Below are 18,331 nucleotides of genomic sequence, written 5' to 3' on the forward strand. Positions count from 1 at the left end.
ACTTGCATAACATATGATCATGAGAAATTCAATCAAGGAGATTCAAAGATATAAGGTAGAATTTATCCATTAGAAACACTGCAAGTTAATAGGCTTGAAAATTATTAAAACAAAATTGATTACAAAATGAATATATATTTTTTTTTAATTTCTGATCCTCATCAATCATTATTCAAAATATTTGAAGGGTATATGAGAAAATTACTAGAGTCCATTGTTTTTAAATGTCAACTTTCAGAGCAATCAACTGAGGTTTAATGAAAAAATTGTATATTTTATCCATATGATATAATTAACAGAATCCTTGGTTGTTCAAAGAAACTTTAATAAAAACAATAGAAATATAACACAGAATAAAAAAAAGAATGTATAAAATGTGACTCTGATCATTTTTCCCCAGTGAGTTTCTTGTTTTATCATCAATCTTAATTTGTATTATATTAGTAAAATTATAATACATTTCAAAACTTGAATTAATATAATTATTAAAATTCTGCATGCTAAACATATAATGTATACTCCAATTTTGTTAACATAATAATAAATATTTAGAAGTAACAAATAGAACATAAAACAAAAAATTATAATTGATTATGGGCAATTATACAATAGTTGATTTTCTATCTATCCATCAATAACAAATAAGATTAATTGATTAATTATACAAAATAAAATTTTCCCAAGTCTATTAGTCCCAGCAAAAATGTTCCAGAAAAAACTATAAAAATCTGCAGAGAAACATGTTACAACTCATAATTAATTACAAATCAGCAAATTTATTTCTTTTTAAATCCTCAACATTAATAAAACAATGTTTAAATAATTCCAATATATATGTCTTGAATATATCCATATAAGTACAAATATTCTCTAATGGATAACCAAACAATAACTAATAGATAATTAAACAAATATATTTATTTTATTATATTTAAGTACAATTATAAACTTCAATTAAAAACTTCAATTAAAAACTTTATGTGCGTATATCATAGATCTGCTTAGCTGGGCCCTTCACAGTAGCACCCACAGGAACATTATAAAAACATTTAATCAAATAATTGAATATAATATTAACATGAATATAAATCATGAGGAAGCACAGATGAAGTTTCTCAACCAGGTTGAGGTGACAAGAATGGTCCACATAATAATAATATTAAATACAAAAATATCATTATCATCTAAAATGTAACCAAAAGTAGGTGAGAAAACTGTCAGTCAGTTCAAGCTTCACAGCGGTCTATGAGCCTGGGTTTGGATTATTCTCTGAAAAAGTTTTGTAGCATTTAATAGCTAATAATTTTAGTTTAGTTTTTACAATTGGTACTGATAACAGTATACTAAAAGAATAAATAATAATCTGAAAATTATAAGCATGCAGAATATTTATCATGCAAAAAGAAGGTATTTTACAGGAATAGAAAAAAAAATGCCAAAGCCATGCAATGTTTTAATCCCATAGCACGTTTGGCGTAACAAGACAATCCTCTACGATAAAAGGATCTCAAGTTACCCTTATCACTCTGCATTTGCATGTTGTATCATAGCCATTATTTTTCACCAGTTATGGAAATAAAGAATTTTATTGTTATCAATAAATTACAAATTTTATAAAATTGTAATCAATAAGTAAAATTTTTAATAATAATTCAAAGTTTTATTATTTTATCTATCAACTAATAAAGCAGTAAAAAATGATATTATATTCCAGTAGAGTTTATAAGAATAAAATGTTGTTTTTAATCAAATAAATTATTTGTGATATTTACTTTTTTTGATAATGCTGGCAACATTGTGGAATAAAGAGCTATTTCACCTTAGCAAATCCGCCACTGATTTTTCAGATGAGAATTGATTATTATTGTAGAAAATGGAAGAACATTACCCAGGAGAATACGACGAGTGGAGAGAGAAGAGTGGAATAGGTGACAACATCCAAAGGGACTACATTCAGATAGTAATTAACCACCAAGCCATGCTTAGAAGTGAAATGGTGGTTCTAGAGCCAGTAGGTCTCACATTTTCTCACAAAGCATGGTGTTTTCGGGCTAAACTTCATGGGTTGGGAACATGGACTCCTGTACTCTAGCTGCAGTTTCACAGGGTCTGCTGAGCACATCATCATAGCAGCACTTCCTTTGAGACACTAAGAGCCAAATTGAAGAAGATAACTGAATTTTATTCAAGTAACTATGAGAAATTAGGTTGTTTTGGGTAGAAACAGGAGTATAACAAAGATTTTGTGTACAGGACTGTAAATGGTCATGGGACTAACCAACTTCTATCTCGGAAGAGGAAAACCCACTCCAGGAGGACCACAAGACAAAGAAGGTGAAGAAGCAGACAGAGGAGACCCTGAAGACTTAAAAAGTAATAATTCTCAACAGGAGAAATAAACTTGATGTTTATTGGCAATAGCGATATATCAGAAATGGTAGTATACCACATTGTATTATGTTAATGGTACAAAAACTTGTGTTACCAAAATGTTAAGAAAGATGATAGAATAAATAAATAGTAAGAACTATCTTCTTGATTAGTCAGTACACAAGAAAAAAGCCATAATTTAAATTTTTATTGATTCAACATTAATATTTGTACAAGACTGACTATTTCATTATAAAAATTCATATAAACACCATTTTATAAAACCAATACTTTTTTTATTGAATATTTATAAAAAATAAAAAGTTATTAAGGATAATAAAGAGTTTTAGATGGTATTTAAAAATCTCCAGTCTCAAAATATGATAATGCAGAAAAAAAGTAAATACTAACTAAAAACTCCCCTTATCATTTTGATGCAATTCAAGCACAAACTTTCATTCAATAAAAAGCATGTTGGATAAAAGGTCAAAATACATCACGAATGGTTTCATGCATTAAAATTGGAAAAATAAAAGGGGAAAAGGAAAAATACCAGAAATGGAGCAAGTATTTACTTGAAAACTGGAGACTGCTTAAGTACCTTCGTAACCCTCTCAAAAGAACTTTTCCATTTTTTTTTAGGGGAATAGTTGCCATTTATAGACTTGAATGATGACTGAAAAACACATATACCTTTATCTGACTCAAACTATTAAATTTTTAAAGGAGAAATTCCTATTAACTTTTTGAATTAAAAAAAAAAGAGGTTCTTCCTTTATTTGCATATTCATATTAACATGCAGTATTTTTCTTTTTTTTTTTATTAATGTAGCACAAGCGATAAAAACTTGTTAGGTCAAACTCACACACTGGATAGGGAGGGTCATTGTTGTAGCATATGCGTCTTCTCAATCTGGATTTAAAACAAATTAATGAATCAGTACAAGACGATAAAGTAAGAACAATAAAGAAATTGGATATTATCATAACATGGTAAGTAAAAGTAAATTTGATTTAATGAATTATAGCATGCAACAAAAATAAAAAAACAAATTGATAATTGTTTCCCATAAAACATTATGAATTAGGGAAATGGTGGGTAGTAAAGACTGGACCATTTACAAAAAATCTTATATAACATGATCATACATTCATATAATTATGGTTTTGAATAGATCAAAATATATAAACATTTATTTTTCAATAGTAAAATAAATAAACTTATTGAAGTGAATGTTATATGATTTTGAAAACATTTAATGGCCTGTAGTACCCATCCTTCCCTTTTTCTAAAAATTTTATATTAAAACATGTGAATGCAAACTTTCACAACTAACAAGCAAAAAAATAAATTATATAATTTACAGTTGCAAAAAAAGATAATAGCAGATAAAATCATTGACATTTATAATTTAAAACATATGATGAATACCAATGTATTTAAGATAAGCAAACATAATTAAATATAAAAATATCTAATAAAATGATGAGAGTAAATACTAAGAAAAAAGAAAAATTATAATTAGGTTTTGATTAGAAGAATCTAAAAACAAAATCTTTAAATCTATAGAATCACAGTTAAAAACTTTGTTTATTAAAGTTTTTTTGTCTTATTTCTTTAATAGCTGAACCAGATTATTGAATCAAAGTCTTAAGGAATAATATGTCACTGCATTGGTTTCTTCATAAAATTGGTAACATAAATCAATAGAGATAGTGCATTTTGTTTCACCAGTTCAAACCATGATAAAGATAATGAAATTTGGTAAAGACTTCAGTTCAAAATCTAACAAAAATAGAAAATAATAGAAAAATTACTCCAATCCATCTTTCCTCCTGTAGAAAATTTATTTCTTCAAACTAATTGCAATTCTTAAAACTTTGAACTGAACCACTACAAATCCCAAAAAATTCATAAAAAAGAAATGTTTCAGTAATTTAAGACAACCCAAAGTCCCTAAAAATAAATGGAGGATCAGTAGAACTACAACAAACATTAAAAAAAAATCAGATTACCTTTTTAGATGGTCTTAGGAGGACATTTTGGATCATATTTATTTAAACATAAAATCACCCAAAAAAAATGTAAGATAAAAATTATAATTAAAAAACTGTTGCAGTTTTGGGACCGGCCGACAGAAGTGATACTTCTGGAAATGAAATAATGTACTAAAATGTTATTAATAATAATATTTATTTTACAATAATATTTTTATTTTCTAATTTACCTATAATTATTAAATAATGATTTAGTTAATTATACTATTTATTCGTGAAATTATAGTAAACATTATCATAGTATTATTAGTAAATGTTGCAAAGAGTGGCTTGTGATTGCTATTGTTTCCAATTTTCACCACTCTATCTCAGTGTAGAGTCAAAATACAATTTTCAATAATAGCTTAATATAAAGAGGATGAAATACTGAACCTTATTTACAGTATGCAACTCCTATTTTTTTTTCAATTTTCATTCAAATATACAAAAAATTGTTATCATTTCATTTGTGGTGCTATCTTTTCCACTTTTCCCTCTCTTGGTGTAGGTAGAAGAAAAAAGAAAGAAAGAACAGCTATGACAGATGGGCAGATGAGGTTGAAGCTGATGCATCAAAATTTCAGAGAACAAGAGCTGGTGCAAAACACAGAAAAATGAAGGCAATGTCTTGATGCACTACAGGTCATAGTGCCTGTAATGACGATCTCAGTGTAGTGGTAAGATACAATTTTGAATTATAGCTCATGACAAAGAGGATGACATGTTGAAGACTTCCCTCAGTCTATGGCTATCATTTTTAATTTTCGATATATTTAAATCTAAGAACAAAAAACATTGAGCTTTGCTACCACCCATTCTGTTTCATCTCGAGCATTCCCTTGTGCCATGAAATCAATTTCTCCCGTACAACTTTTTTTTTTAACGGCTGTCCTGAAATGTATATGGGTTGGTTAAAGAAGAAGATAAATAGTGGCATAGTTAACCCTTATTGGTTATAAGTCAACTGACTGCTACTTATCACTACAGATTCATTGACGGGTCCAGCACTTCAGGAGAACAAGAGGTTCTAAGAAAAAGATTATGAGGATGGTGAAATCAATGAAAAGAAAAGATAGACATTTTATTTTTTTACTCATCTACAGCGTTAATAACAAAAATTTATTCTATAGTTTCCTACAAAATGTTTTTAAGATCACTAAACACAATAAAATAATTAGTTAGCTAAACATGAGGTGATTTGATTGAGTTTACTCTAAAAAAATAAAACATTAAATATTTTAAAAGCAATTTTAGATCAGTAATGCCTAACAAAGAGTAATTGAGTAATATTTCTTTGCTGTTTTTATTATAAATTTATTTTATTTCATGCCTTAATTAAAAAATCACACAGAAATAACAAAAAAAAAATATTATTATACCTGAAGTTTTAGAGCCTGTTTGGCTTTATAATTGCCCCTGGCCAGAGCAAGCCTAACCCACTCGGGCTTGTCAGGAATAGCATAATGTATGATCTGCCTGCACCCAAGGAGAAGATGCTCAAGGCAAACAAAAATAAGGAACCAAGATTCTGGCTTCAGGCCCTCAGAGGCTTGTGAGCGCAAGGCAGGATTCAATGAGAGTAGAGCACAGTTTGTTACCACACTTAACGTACTAAGAGCCTGAAAGGCTCTCTGCAACAGAAGGCATTCACTCTTTACACAAAGTACTGATAGCTTTGAATTAAATAAAATCTGCCATAACTAAGGTCTGCAAAACAAACTTAAATTCTTTAAATATAAATACCCACACACAATATATATACATTTCCTCTCTTTTCCAACTAAAAGCAAGGGATTTTGACTAATATATGTAACATAAACTACTTAAAATTAATGAATTTAATTAATTGAACAATTACTACAGAAAAAAAAAGTAAAACTATCTATCTCAAAGGTAGAAAAAATAAATAAAAGAAAGTATATTAAGGTTTATATTCTTAATATACTTTCTTGAGACTCTAATTTAAAACAAATCAATTGTAAATTTCTTGAAAACTGCTGTTGAAATCTAGAACATTATTCTAGATGCTATACCTTTTTACTCACAAGTATTTTACTGATAAGAGGTAGAATTTCATAACCACTTTATATTTTCATAATAATTTCTGGAAATACTATAGAACTGGAAATAAATTGAAAAATTAAGCTATGTATTTAATTTATAGTTATATGATTCACTAACAAATGACAAAAGAGTAATAAATAGGATTTGATAGCCCCAAATGATCTATAGGGATCTGATTAAAAGAGATGTACCTACTAAATTGTACACTCATATGAAAATGCTTGAGAACTCAAAATCACTACATCGAAATCCTACATCATTTTTTGTATAGGTTCATTCTTTTTAAATTACATGGATCTATACATGAATTATATTTACCTGCCATGCTCCAGTATCCTTAACCTTTCTAGCAATCGGCCTCTGGTAAACACAGCAAAGCTTGAATGCATCACATCTGATTTCTAATACATTGTTAAAAACAGCCCAAAATGCAGCCATGGGATAGACAGCAGAAAACAAATAGACATATCCAAACTGCACAAACATTTCTAAGTAATCATCATATGGATCCTGAGAAGAAAAATATAAATAAAAATCATCAAACAAACTTGGAAAATACCATTAGAACAAATTATCTTAATATTAATAACTTTTACAATAAAAAGTCCAAAAGTTGTATAAATAACATTCAGTTGTGTTTTTCTAATTTATATGATTAAAATTAAAGTGTTTAGTAAACTATATTAAGAATCTGAAAAAATACTTTAAGATAAGTTTACAGACTCATGCTGCACCTATGTTGATTTTTACTTTGACTAATCTATATTTATTTATTTATTTATTTATTACCCCACACTACCTGTTCAGGCAATACGGGTGTTTGCAGCAGTGGGTACGACTCATTGCTGCAACATAGCTTGCTCTTCTAATTGCATCTCAGTTCTTTTACTCTGGCCTTGCTGTTGAAGTTTCTTATATATATGAAATATGTAGTTAAGGGAAGAAATACTATCGTGAACAATTTAGAATTAAAGTTTCCAATGGAAATACATATTTTAAAGTCCCCTGAGTCCAAATAAAGAAGTCTAACAACTTTAACTTACAACCCAACTTAGAATTAGAATTAATAATTTTATTTATAGGTAAGTGAAGTAAAAACTGACTATCCTCATAAAAACCATTAAGTACAAAGATATTTATTTATAAACCCAGTTTATTTATCCAGTTTTTATCATTCTCCATTACCTTCAACAAACTTTCAGGTTATATATCAAATTTTTTAAAATTGTCATCTTTCCTACAGCATATTATACTTCTATATTACTACTCTGATTTCTGAAAATCTTTTTTCAACCTGGGAAAATATTCATTTTTTTTTTCCTTTAGTTAATTGATTCATAGTTTATAGACACTCATTTTGGTTACTAATAATAATGAGAAATGGTGAATTTATTGAGATAATTAAAATTAAATGTACTTTAGAGGTGGTTATTTTGAAAATTTAGCATTTGAGCCATGTCTGACTATTTCAATGGGGACCTAGCACATATTACAGATAATTTCATTTTAGCAAAATGAGTTTAATCAAAATCGGGCTATTTTTTATGAAAATTATAGACAGGTCTATGATGATTTTTTTCTTTTATCTGCATAGTTTTATTCACACCTACCATTTCATATGGCAACCATTGAATGAGATGTTTAAGTTTGGAAAATATCATGATAGGCATGAGGATAAGCAGTACCCAGAAGCAATTACTCCAGGTGTGATTTTTTAGACCAGATCACTTATTCAGCTCCCATTCTATTTTATGTATGTTACTGGGTATGTTTGTTAGTGCTAAGGCTTAAGAGTGTTTGGATGGAAGTGTAATTTTTCATATAATCGATTTAAGTTGGTCAGTATGTCTTCATAAACATTTGGCTTGAGAAGGTTACTATGTTAAGTTATGTTGTTGACATACCAACATGCTTTTGTAATTGTCCTGAATGTTTTCCTTGAAAAATTTGAAGTTTGTTAATGTGACACTGTTTTACTGTTCCAGATATTTTTGATGAATAGGCCCATATTGGTTTGAGTAAGTAATTTAAGTATTTTTTTAATTAAGTTTAATTTTAATTGTTTTAAGAGTGAAAAAAATTTAGGATATATATCCTTTTTTTGAAAAGTGGGCCCCAAATCATTCTGCGGTCCATTGGTAGTCCAAGGTAGTGTACAGTATCTGTCTGTGGAATCGGTGAATTATCAAAGAAAGCTGGTAAGGAAGGAAGAGCACTATATTTTATTTCCTACTTGCCCAATCACATCATTAATGTTACATAATGCATTGAAAAATGTCTGTGGCTTGGAACAACAAAAACCAATATCAAATCGAGATTCAGAAAAATAAATCTAAAATAAAAATGTACAATAATGATTACATTATTGTGAAGAGTGCAATGTTTATTTCACATCTTATTTTATGTAGAAATATAATTACTTACATCATATTGTTCCATCATTCCTTCTGTAATAGCTTGCTTTATTCTAGAATCTTCTGGATCCAATTCTTTAACACCTATGGCTTCAATCAATTTTTTAACATCTGTTTTCTTACTTTCTACCTTTGAAGAGGAATTCTTGCTTCTAAAGCTAGCATACTGAAAAGATAATTTTCAAAAACATGAAGTAGGCAATCTTTTATTACAGCGATAAAGAATGTAATGAAAAGAAATGATAATTCTATAAATCATTCAACAAATTAAAAAAAAAAAATCCCAAATAAAAATAGGAGGTGGCACTGGAAAGTGGTAGAAAGAGTATCAGCACTGTCACAATGAGAAATGTAAAAAATTAAATCTGGAGTAATTACAGAATAAAATAGTGTATACGGTTTAGCCTTAAAAGGTGATTTGAATAGAAATAATAAGGAAGGCTGAATAATGAAACCAGAGTCCTGGACTAGAAATGTTGGATGAATTTGCAAAAGATATGTAAAGAATGGTAAATTTGGTATAGTTTTAGGTAATGTAATATTCCCGGTATATAATTTTTCTAATAACAAGAACTGAATAAAAACGTTGTCTTCTCATCAAGAATTATAGTCAAAAATCTGGCATTGGAAGAATATAAAGATCATCTCTATGATATATTTCTCCACCTATAACAACTGATGACGATTATTGGGTGTGTTTTAATACAGGAATAATAATTTTTAGTTATAAATCATACTCAACAGTCAGGCATTTCAAAAAAATATTAAAATGTCAATTCCTAATAAATATTATTACAAATAAAAAAAGAAAGTTCTTTTATATAATATATAGTTCTATATTATAAATACACTGATTCAAATGCAGGAACCCTACTACGAAAAGAGCCTACAATTTTATTAATGATTAATTAACATATAATGATTCATACCTTATTTGAATAACATCTCAAAGCAAATGGTAAAATTGCTTCTTGAATGTTATTTATCGCTTGCAGGACAATCAATAAAGTAGCAAGTTGCTGTAAATAGAAAGAAAAACAATAAATAAAAATACTTCATCCATCAAATATAAGGCTAGACTGAAACCTGACTAGAATGGACCCCTTTAAAATATTTAACAGGAGACGGTGATATAAAGACCGGACTGGGCCTTACCCTCTCCTCGTAAACAGATAAAACAGATCCACACCAGTATTCCAGTTTAGTCAAATTTAACTGTAGCCCCACCTTAAATCTAAAAGTCAGAACTTACATATCTCAAGAGGTCCATATCTTGAATGATGAAGGCAATGTAGAATAATGACATGAAATTGTTGACAAACTCAAATAATACCAACTTTGTAACACGGTGCCTATCAAATTGCGATTGAGTCCTGTGATTTTCTACAGTAAAAACAAATAAAACCATTTTTGAGTAACTAATTTAATGTGAGGAATTTAAAGATACATTAAATCTAAAGGTTGTATAACTGATAATATATAATAAAGATAAATTAAAACCATGATAATTTAAATGAAAACGTTAATAAGTTAAATTATATAATCTTATTATATCAGTGACATAACATCGTAATTTACTTTTTCAATAGTAATTTTTATTTCCATGGTTAAAGTATCATTCTCAAACAAATAATACTTTTAATAATAAAAATGACTTTTAATAAGTCAGTATGTTAAACATGCATTTACATCTATAATTCAAATACATATTATTAAGGAAAGATTTCATACCTTAAGATGTATAATTTAAGCAGATATTAGCATTTTCATTCAATGTTAAAAAAGTTTTCGTTAAATAATTATATTTCCCGAGGATGTTGAAACAATTTTCTAGTTTATAGCCAGGCCATTGTTAATTAAAAAAAATTGTTTATTAGAGTTAAAAATATGTTTAGACCAAATGTTAGGAATATAGGTACGCACCTAAATTGAATAATGACTTATTAAGGAAGATCATTGGTTGTTGTATTAAATCATAGGTTAGAAGATCATAAGCATTTTAGGCATTTGAAGAACACTGGCGAGTGTTCAATATTATTCATTGAAGGGCAGATACTACTGAATGAGGTATATTTTGATAAAAAGAGAGTATCATTAGATACTAAGGAATCATGTCGTGAACTGTGCCAAAAAACAACACAAATGTCCCAAATATTCACCTTTAACCTACATCCACAAAAGCAAAATTGTTACTAAACATTCTACAATAGACAGGAAGTGCATCAGATATGCTGAAGAAAGAAAAACAAATCCTCTAAACATAGAATACCAATTAAATAAAGAAAACTCGAACAGAATCAAAGAAAAATATTGCTTCCAATGATAGGCTGGAGATCAGGCCTCAAAACTCTTGCCTTTTTCATAGAAGAATTATATAGACAGGACAGGATAGTTTGACCAAATGAAGTTATAAGCAACTTGAAACAATAACTGTCACTAAAGGTGGATTTGATTCTTTTTCACAGGAATATTAACTGCTAAAGTTAGAGAATTACAAAGAGTGACACTGAGATATAATAAGCTTCCATACATCACTTGGTTGACCATTTAGAAGTTCTATGATTTTTATCTATCTATTTTGAAGCGATTCCATAAGAGTGTTATGATTAAAACATTTTTTAAGCACAAAATATTCACATTATATTGGACAAAACAGGAATAGAAAGACAATAATAGACTTGAAGGTGTTATATTACAAGAGAGAATAGTTTTTACTCATTAAAATTTTGAATCTTTAAAAATAATAATGAAAATTAAAAGATCTTATCACTACCCAATAACGAGTATTTCTAGTTTGATCTTAATGTAAGTAAAAAAGAGCAATACCCTACATTTTCATTAAGTTATCATAGACAAAGAAGATGAAATTACGAATTAATTGTTATGAAACATCATGCCTTTCATATATAACAAGAATAAATCTTTAGGAATTAACAAAAGAAATGAGTAAGAATTAAGTTTGGGGAATAAAAATAATTAATGAATTTTAATGACGGGAAAATTCAAATGAAAATAGATTAAATAGCCAGAGATTAGTAATACAGTACTACATAACCATATATATTCAATTACATTTGAATAATTTTCCCTTTTAAATGCATTTACGTTTAATAAAATGTTGACTAAATAGTCATTAGAAAAACAAAAAACATTTATGTTAAAAATTTAAAATTAATATATCAGTTTGAATTATTTATCTTGATAATTTATGACTAAGAAACAGTAAAAAATCAGCATTTTATGCAAAAAATAAAGCAATAAATATTTTCAGTTACCCCATTCAGTAAGAAAATTGGCAAATCGCCTGTAAACCATATTCATTGCATAGATAAGACCAGCGTAGATAACACTAGGAGCATAAATAACCCACATTGGCGTGTTGGGAATGACTCTCAATTGGTCTTCCACCCAAAAAGACAACAGCATAATGATGAATGCTCCAATCATACAAACAAAAACGAGTGGCAATGAAACACAATACATCTGAAATTGAAAAAAAAAAATTAAACAACAAAGTTTATTTATTTGTATTCATTGTTTTATAATATTATTATAACAATAATATTATTACACAATAAGATTTATAAAAAATCCTAAGAATTTAACATCAATAAACAGATTATTATTAGATCACTTGATGTGTCTATCGTTTTAGGTCTAGCTCGCATTGAATGCAAGGGATATTTCCCAAAATGGCAGGGATCCATGTTTAAAAAAATATGTATAATGACAGAGTAGCGTCTTTTTTATTGTAAATGGGCAGACATTTAGGATAAAAATTTCTTACATATTATTAAATAAGCTATTTGATAGCACAATATTTTATTATTTTTTAAATATAAAATAGCCATATCCATGCTAGCAAATGTATTTTTTATTTTATAGCAAATGTATTTTTACTTTTTCACAAGCTCTCAGCTCAAGACTTTTCATAGTAAGATCCAACATCAAGTAATTTATTATAATCATAAGCATTCAAAACTAAATGTAATGCAATTAAAGTAATAAAAATTTATTTTGTAAGCCATTTGGTCTAATGGTATTTGTTTTTGAAAACCAAGCCATACCACCTTACCTTGATATGAGTTTTGAATCTTGGAGCTTGTGGCAATAACTTTCCAGTAACCGCATCGATACCCATAGTGCCTCGAAAATTTGGACGTGGTTCATCAAAACTTGTCATCGATATGGTGCCCCAAAGATAAGCAAGTTCAGAACATTTACGACGCCAAAACTAGACATATCACTGAATAAATTATTAATTTTATAAAATATCAAACATACACCAGCATACAACAAGACTTACTTCCAAAAAAAGGGTTGCACAAACAATATTCAGAATACTGAATACAGCCACTGCACCAGGATCGACCAGCATTTGTAAAAATCCAAGTAAGGTTGGCCCAATAAGAGATATCGTATAAAAGCCAATAAATTGAAAATATAAAGCAACTGATTCTCCAAAATATACTCGAATGTCATCTGAATAAAGAAGAAACATTGTAAATAAGGTCCAAACAAATAAAGAAGAGATAGGTAATTGAATTTAAAACGACATTACCATAAGGCTGTTGTTCAAATAACCTCTTATACCAGCGGGCACCCAGTTTCCTTACAGCTTCTTCATCATGCAATGGATACATTTTCTTAATGATTCCATAATAAAGACATGCCATCACTGAAACAAAGAAGATAAGATATAGAATTATTAAAAAAAAAAAATTCAACTTTCTTATAGTAAAACCGATAAACATACAATATGTATATAAGATATATTTTATATACAACCAATACTTTAAGTTCAACATTAAATTCATTATTTTAATGAATATACATAAATAAACACGTAATGACAAACGTAAATGTCACTTTTTAACTTCCCATCATGTGTGGTAGTATCTTTGAATCTCCCATTGTTCACTAAAGTGATTGGATTTCAATAACAGTAGTGGTGTGGCAGATAGGGTGGTTGACCGAGGACATTTTGATATTTTGACTAATTATTAAATAATTTATACTTGTAGAAGCAAGTGCACTTACAAATTTTATATGGTTAACTTTATAAACCATTTACTAAAGAGGATGGATCAAGAAGTTATAGCCAAAACAGCTTCATAATTAGGGTTATTTAAAAAAAAAAAGTTTAATAACTTCATTTTTAAAAATTATTTTATAATAAGTTTAGACATTGAATTTAATTATTTTCTGCATCTATTATTCGCTTCAATCTGTTTCTGGTGTTTTACTTAAACAAAGGGGAATAAATAAATAAATATTACGTTTCGATTTTTCTCAGTGATTAAAACTGTCTTCGAGACTCTCTTTCACTTATAACTGGTAGTTACGGGAAAAAAAAAACAATGTATACTACTACTACAGGGAGAATGAACCAAGAGGAAGATATTCTTTGTGAAATCAGTATTTTATTTTTTATTAGGTCTTTTGTTCTTTCACCTATATTTAGGATGTTATTCAGTTGAATTAATTTAGTTCAGTGGGTGAACCAATTGGGCATAGCTTAATTGAATAAATATTATTTAAATAAAACAAAATCTCATAGTTTTCTGCCTTTGCTCTATATAGGTATATCTAAACTATGCTTTTTTTTTTTTACAGAATGCTGGTCCAGCATGCAGTAAAGCATGCTTTGTATCCCATCTAAATTCAGGATATTGATAATATCACTATTTAAGGATTTTAGAAAAAAAGTTTGTATCATTTCTGTGAAAAATATTCATGTGGTTTTGGAGATAGATGCGACCAATGGCTTAGAAAAAGATAGAAGAACCCGCAAAAATTTCGACAAGTTTAACCTACAGTCATTTTAAATTATTACCTTTTTTAAAATTCATTTTCTACTATATTGTCGATAAATTAAAAATATGATTGAATTACAAGTTAATTTAATAGATTATTATTACTACAAAATATTATATGTAATACATATACTTTTCTTTTCACTGGGTAATCCTTGGAATAAAAAGTAAGCAAATTTACAAAGTAGTTCAATTAAATTAACATTCACTCATCATATGCATGAAACAAGTGTGTATAATAAAAAAAATATTGTGGGCGAAACGAGTCTCAACTGATTTTAAATAAATTTAATCTAAAAAAAAATGCTCCACTAAATCAAATTATTAATTCATCAAATTACTATTACCAAATTAATACTAATAAAATAAGGAAACTTTTTTTTTTTTTTAGTACAGGAAAACAGGTCTAGTAAATTAAAAACCAAAAAATACTTACTGATGGATTGTCCTTCATAAAGGGGATAGTTGGGGTACCCAACAATGCTGCTTTCATTTGAAAGAGCTCGAATATTTTCTATTTCATGGCGGACAATAGTCTGTTTTTCAGAAGTAGTGAGAAATTCATCCATTTCCTCAACATCAGTAAATTCACTCAATTCATCCATAGTGAACTCCCTTAAATTCCCATGCTTGTCACGCTTCCTCACTTCAAGGTCTTCAGCTAGCCCCAGAAGTGCTCTGTTTTGAGCTGACACATGTATTGTCAAATTCTAGAAATTAAAACAACAATGCATAAAAAAATAATATAAATTAAAACCACAAAGAACTATTGTTTAAGATACTAACCGAACCATCACCTGATGGATGACATCTAACAAGTAATTCTGCACCACCTTTCTTCTTTTCTTTGGTAATTTTTTCAACGAGCCATTTTGCAGTTTCATGTTTAATTTTACGATTGAATTTGATAACGATATATGATGGAGGAAAGTTTTCATCAAGTTTTTTATCTAAATATTCACCCATATCTATATATTTTGTGTATTCGAATATTAAATTAAGTTGAACTTACATTAAATGAACTCAGTGAAGTAACACTTTACAAACTAATGCATTTGAAAAGAACTTAAAAGTATGAATACAAATCATAAGATATACTACAGAAATCATATCTTAATAGATACTAAATCTCTATTGAAATAATAATATAAGGGGATATCATTGCATAACCTTTATATACAAAGATAAGATATAAGGAACTGTATAGAGTTGAGAGGTTACAAATAGAAATGTCCCTGTTAAAAATAAACACAAATGGAAAGCATCATAATAGAAATGGAACACAACAAAGCAATGAATGATAAGTAAACAATTTATTAATAAGTGTGTAACTCAACAGAATAAATAATTAACAATATGAAGTAAGGAAGAAACTGAAATACACTTTCAAGCAAGTGATAATAAATAGAAAATTTAATATTTTTGGCAGAGAACTAATTATTTATTAAATTAATTGAACTAAAGATCTGAATGAAAAAGAAATCAGCTTTTTCTTAGACTGATGGTATATTCATAGAATATTCCTAATAATAAATTCTAAAACCTTCACACCCTTTACATACTGCCAAAAAACTTAGAACTTGCTTCAAGGTAGTGTCATTAGCTTTTAAAACGTTTATTTTTCAATCTTTTAGCTTAGATAGGATTGATGTAGCATTTAAAATCAAATAGCGAGAATAATCCTTGAAATTCTTGGACTTTCTCACACATGATGAGTGTAGGTTACACTACTTGTTATAACTGACGACGTTGCGATACTTTTAAGTCTGTTCCAACATCTTCTGACAGTCCAGAATTGTACGAACCATGCGTAGTACGTGTTTGCACACATTTCTGACAGTCAGTAAGTGGTTGTTAGAACTTCTAATAGGCTTCTGTGATAATGTTCTTTCCATTCGATAATTGTGATATTTATATTGATAATGTGTGGTATTGATAAAATCTTCCGATAATGGTTGGTGTATGGCTATTTGTTTTTTACGATATTTCGTAATTTTTCCCAAATTTGCTCATGATTTTTCCGTACTTAGCACAAGTGGAGGATCAACGATGTTAATAATTTTTTTTTTGGTGATGTGATGGACATGTGTTCTGGCTTCCAATCCAATGGATCATAGGAGTCATGAAAAAATATATTTTAAGTTATTTTTTAAATTAAGACGAATTAATGGGATGAGTGCGCAAATAGGGAATTGTATTAAATAAGTTTAGTTCGGAGAAATACAACCGTGATTTTTTAAAGTAAATCCATCCCATTTACTTCAAATTAGCATCAATGATAGCTTTCCCAACTAAACTAATTTGATAAAAATCCTCTCTTTTTATGTACTTACTCCGAATCCTCTCTTTGTTTTCTGCCTTTGCTCGGTATAGGAGTATTTGAACCCGCGGTTTCCAAAGTGGGCGCCTCAAGTTTATGCCAGGGGTGCTGCAAGTGAATGCCGCTCTTTCGAATCATTACAAAAGAAAACCATTAAAATTAAAGTAGGAAATATACAGCGCAATCAATCATTTACTTTGTACTGTTTTTTCTTCTTTTCTTACAAATTCGCTCATACATACATACCATTCTAAGGATAATTTTGCTGACATTTATTCATTTTTTATTTTGACAAGGGTGTTGCGAAATTTTTAAGGATTAAAAAAGATTATAATTTCTCCAAACTATACTACTGACTCCAAGGATTCAGGTTCGAATCCGTCTGTGGCAGATAATTATCTTCTTCTGTCACACTGTAGCCATGAATCAGTCCTCTGATTTGTGATGATCAGAAAAAAAGGATTTTTTTGTGTAAAATAATAAAAAAATTAAATATTAAAAATCATTTTCGCGTAATTTTCATTGCCCACATCCACTTTCTAGAGGGTTCCTCAGAAATAGATTCCAAACACATTGTTTTCATATGCAATAGTGCCATACATTTAACATTGTCCTACAAATAGAGGTGTCCTTTAAAGCGATTGGTCCTCATCAAAAGGTTGCATGGCACTAGTCAATAAACAAAAATAAAATATCTTGCATCTCTACTCACTTTCTTTTCTGGCAGCTGCCCAAAATCGATACTGCTAAAAATTAAAGAAAAAAAATCATGCAAGGAGATAGTGGATGCGCACTAGAAACCCTGTTCATAAAAATAAATGGAACCACCTCAAACATGAAACTAAAAAGGATCTGGATGAATGGGCGTATTCTAAATATCAGGGATATGTGGAAAATTTAGACCCAAAGAGCCATTCATTATGGAAGGCAACACGACGTCTTTTGAATAAACGTGAAAAAATTCCAAGTCTAGTAGATGAATCCATCAACAGTGACGCCAAAAAAGCTGAAGTGTTCGCCAATTTCTTTGAGAAAATATTCTTCCAACACAGAAATAAGTCCGAATTTAGTCACTGATGAAATTGACAAGTATCTAAATCTCCCTCTCGCAACGGTTGAGCTCCCACCTAAATTCACGCCCCTAAAAGAAATCCAGGATCTGATTAAAAAGCTCAAGATGAAGAAAAGTCCTGACCATCATTTGATTCCAGTCATAGCAATCAAAATGTTAACCAGGAAAGCTGTCGTTTTTATCACGTCAATTTTTAACAGTTGCCTTCGTACTGGATACTTTCCGGATACATGGAAGA

The 18,331-nt window shown here is 28.8% G+C and overlaps 1 protein-coding gene across 4 annotated transcripts; it reads right to left on the reverse strand.

The window, feature by feature from the left end:
- Positions 1–702: 702 nt before the first annotated feature.
- Positions 703–16,517, reverse strand: Axs (Abnormal X segregation; the record flags this gene model as incomplete). Of its 4 annotated transcripts, none has more annotated exon segments than XM_014431201.3 (13): positions 703–1,269; positions 2,946–3,046; positions 5,787–6,038; positions 6,790–6,981; positions 8,896–9,051; positions 9,815–9,904; positions 10,138–10,268; positions 12,161–12,368; positions 12,961–13,119; positions 13,192–13,367; positions 13,447–13,563; positions 15,138–15,411; positions 15,488–16,517. In XM_014431201.3, coding segments are annotated over 13 exon segments (2,043 nt in total). In that variant the 3' UTR covers positions 703–1,262.
- Between the last annotated feature and the right edge of the window lie 1,814 nt (positions 16,518–18,331).

The sequence above is a fragment of the Halyomorpha halys genome, unplaced genomic scaffold, assembly GCF_000696795.3.
Source record: "Halyomorpha halys isolate HHAL.00 unplaced genomic scaffold, Hhal_1.1 Scaffold949.1, whole genome shotgun sequence".
In the NCBI taxonomy this organism is placed as follows: Eukaryota; Metazoa; Arthropoda; class Insecta; order Hemiptera; family Pentatomidae; genus Halyomorpha; species Halyomorpha halys.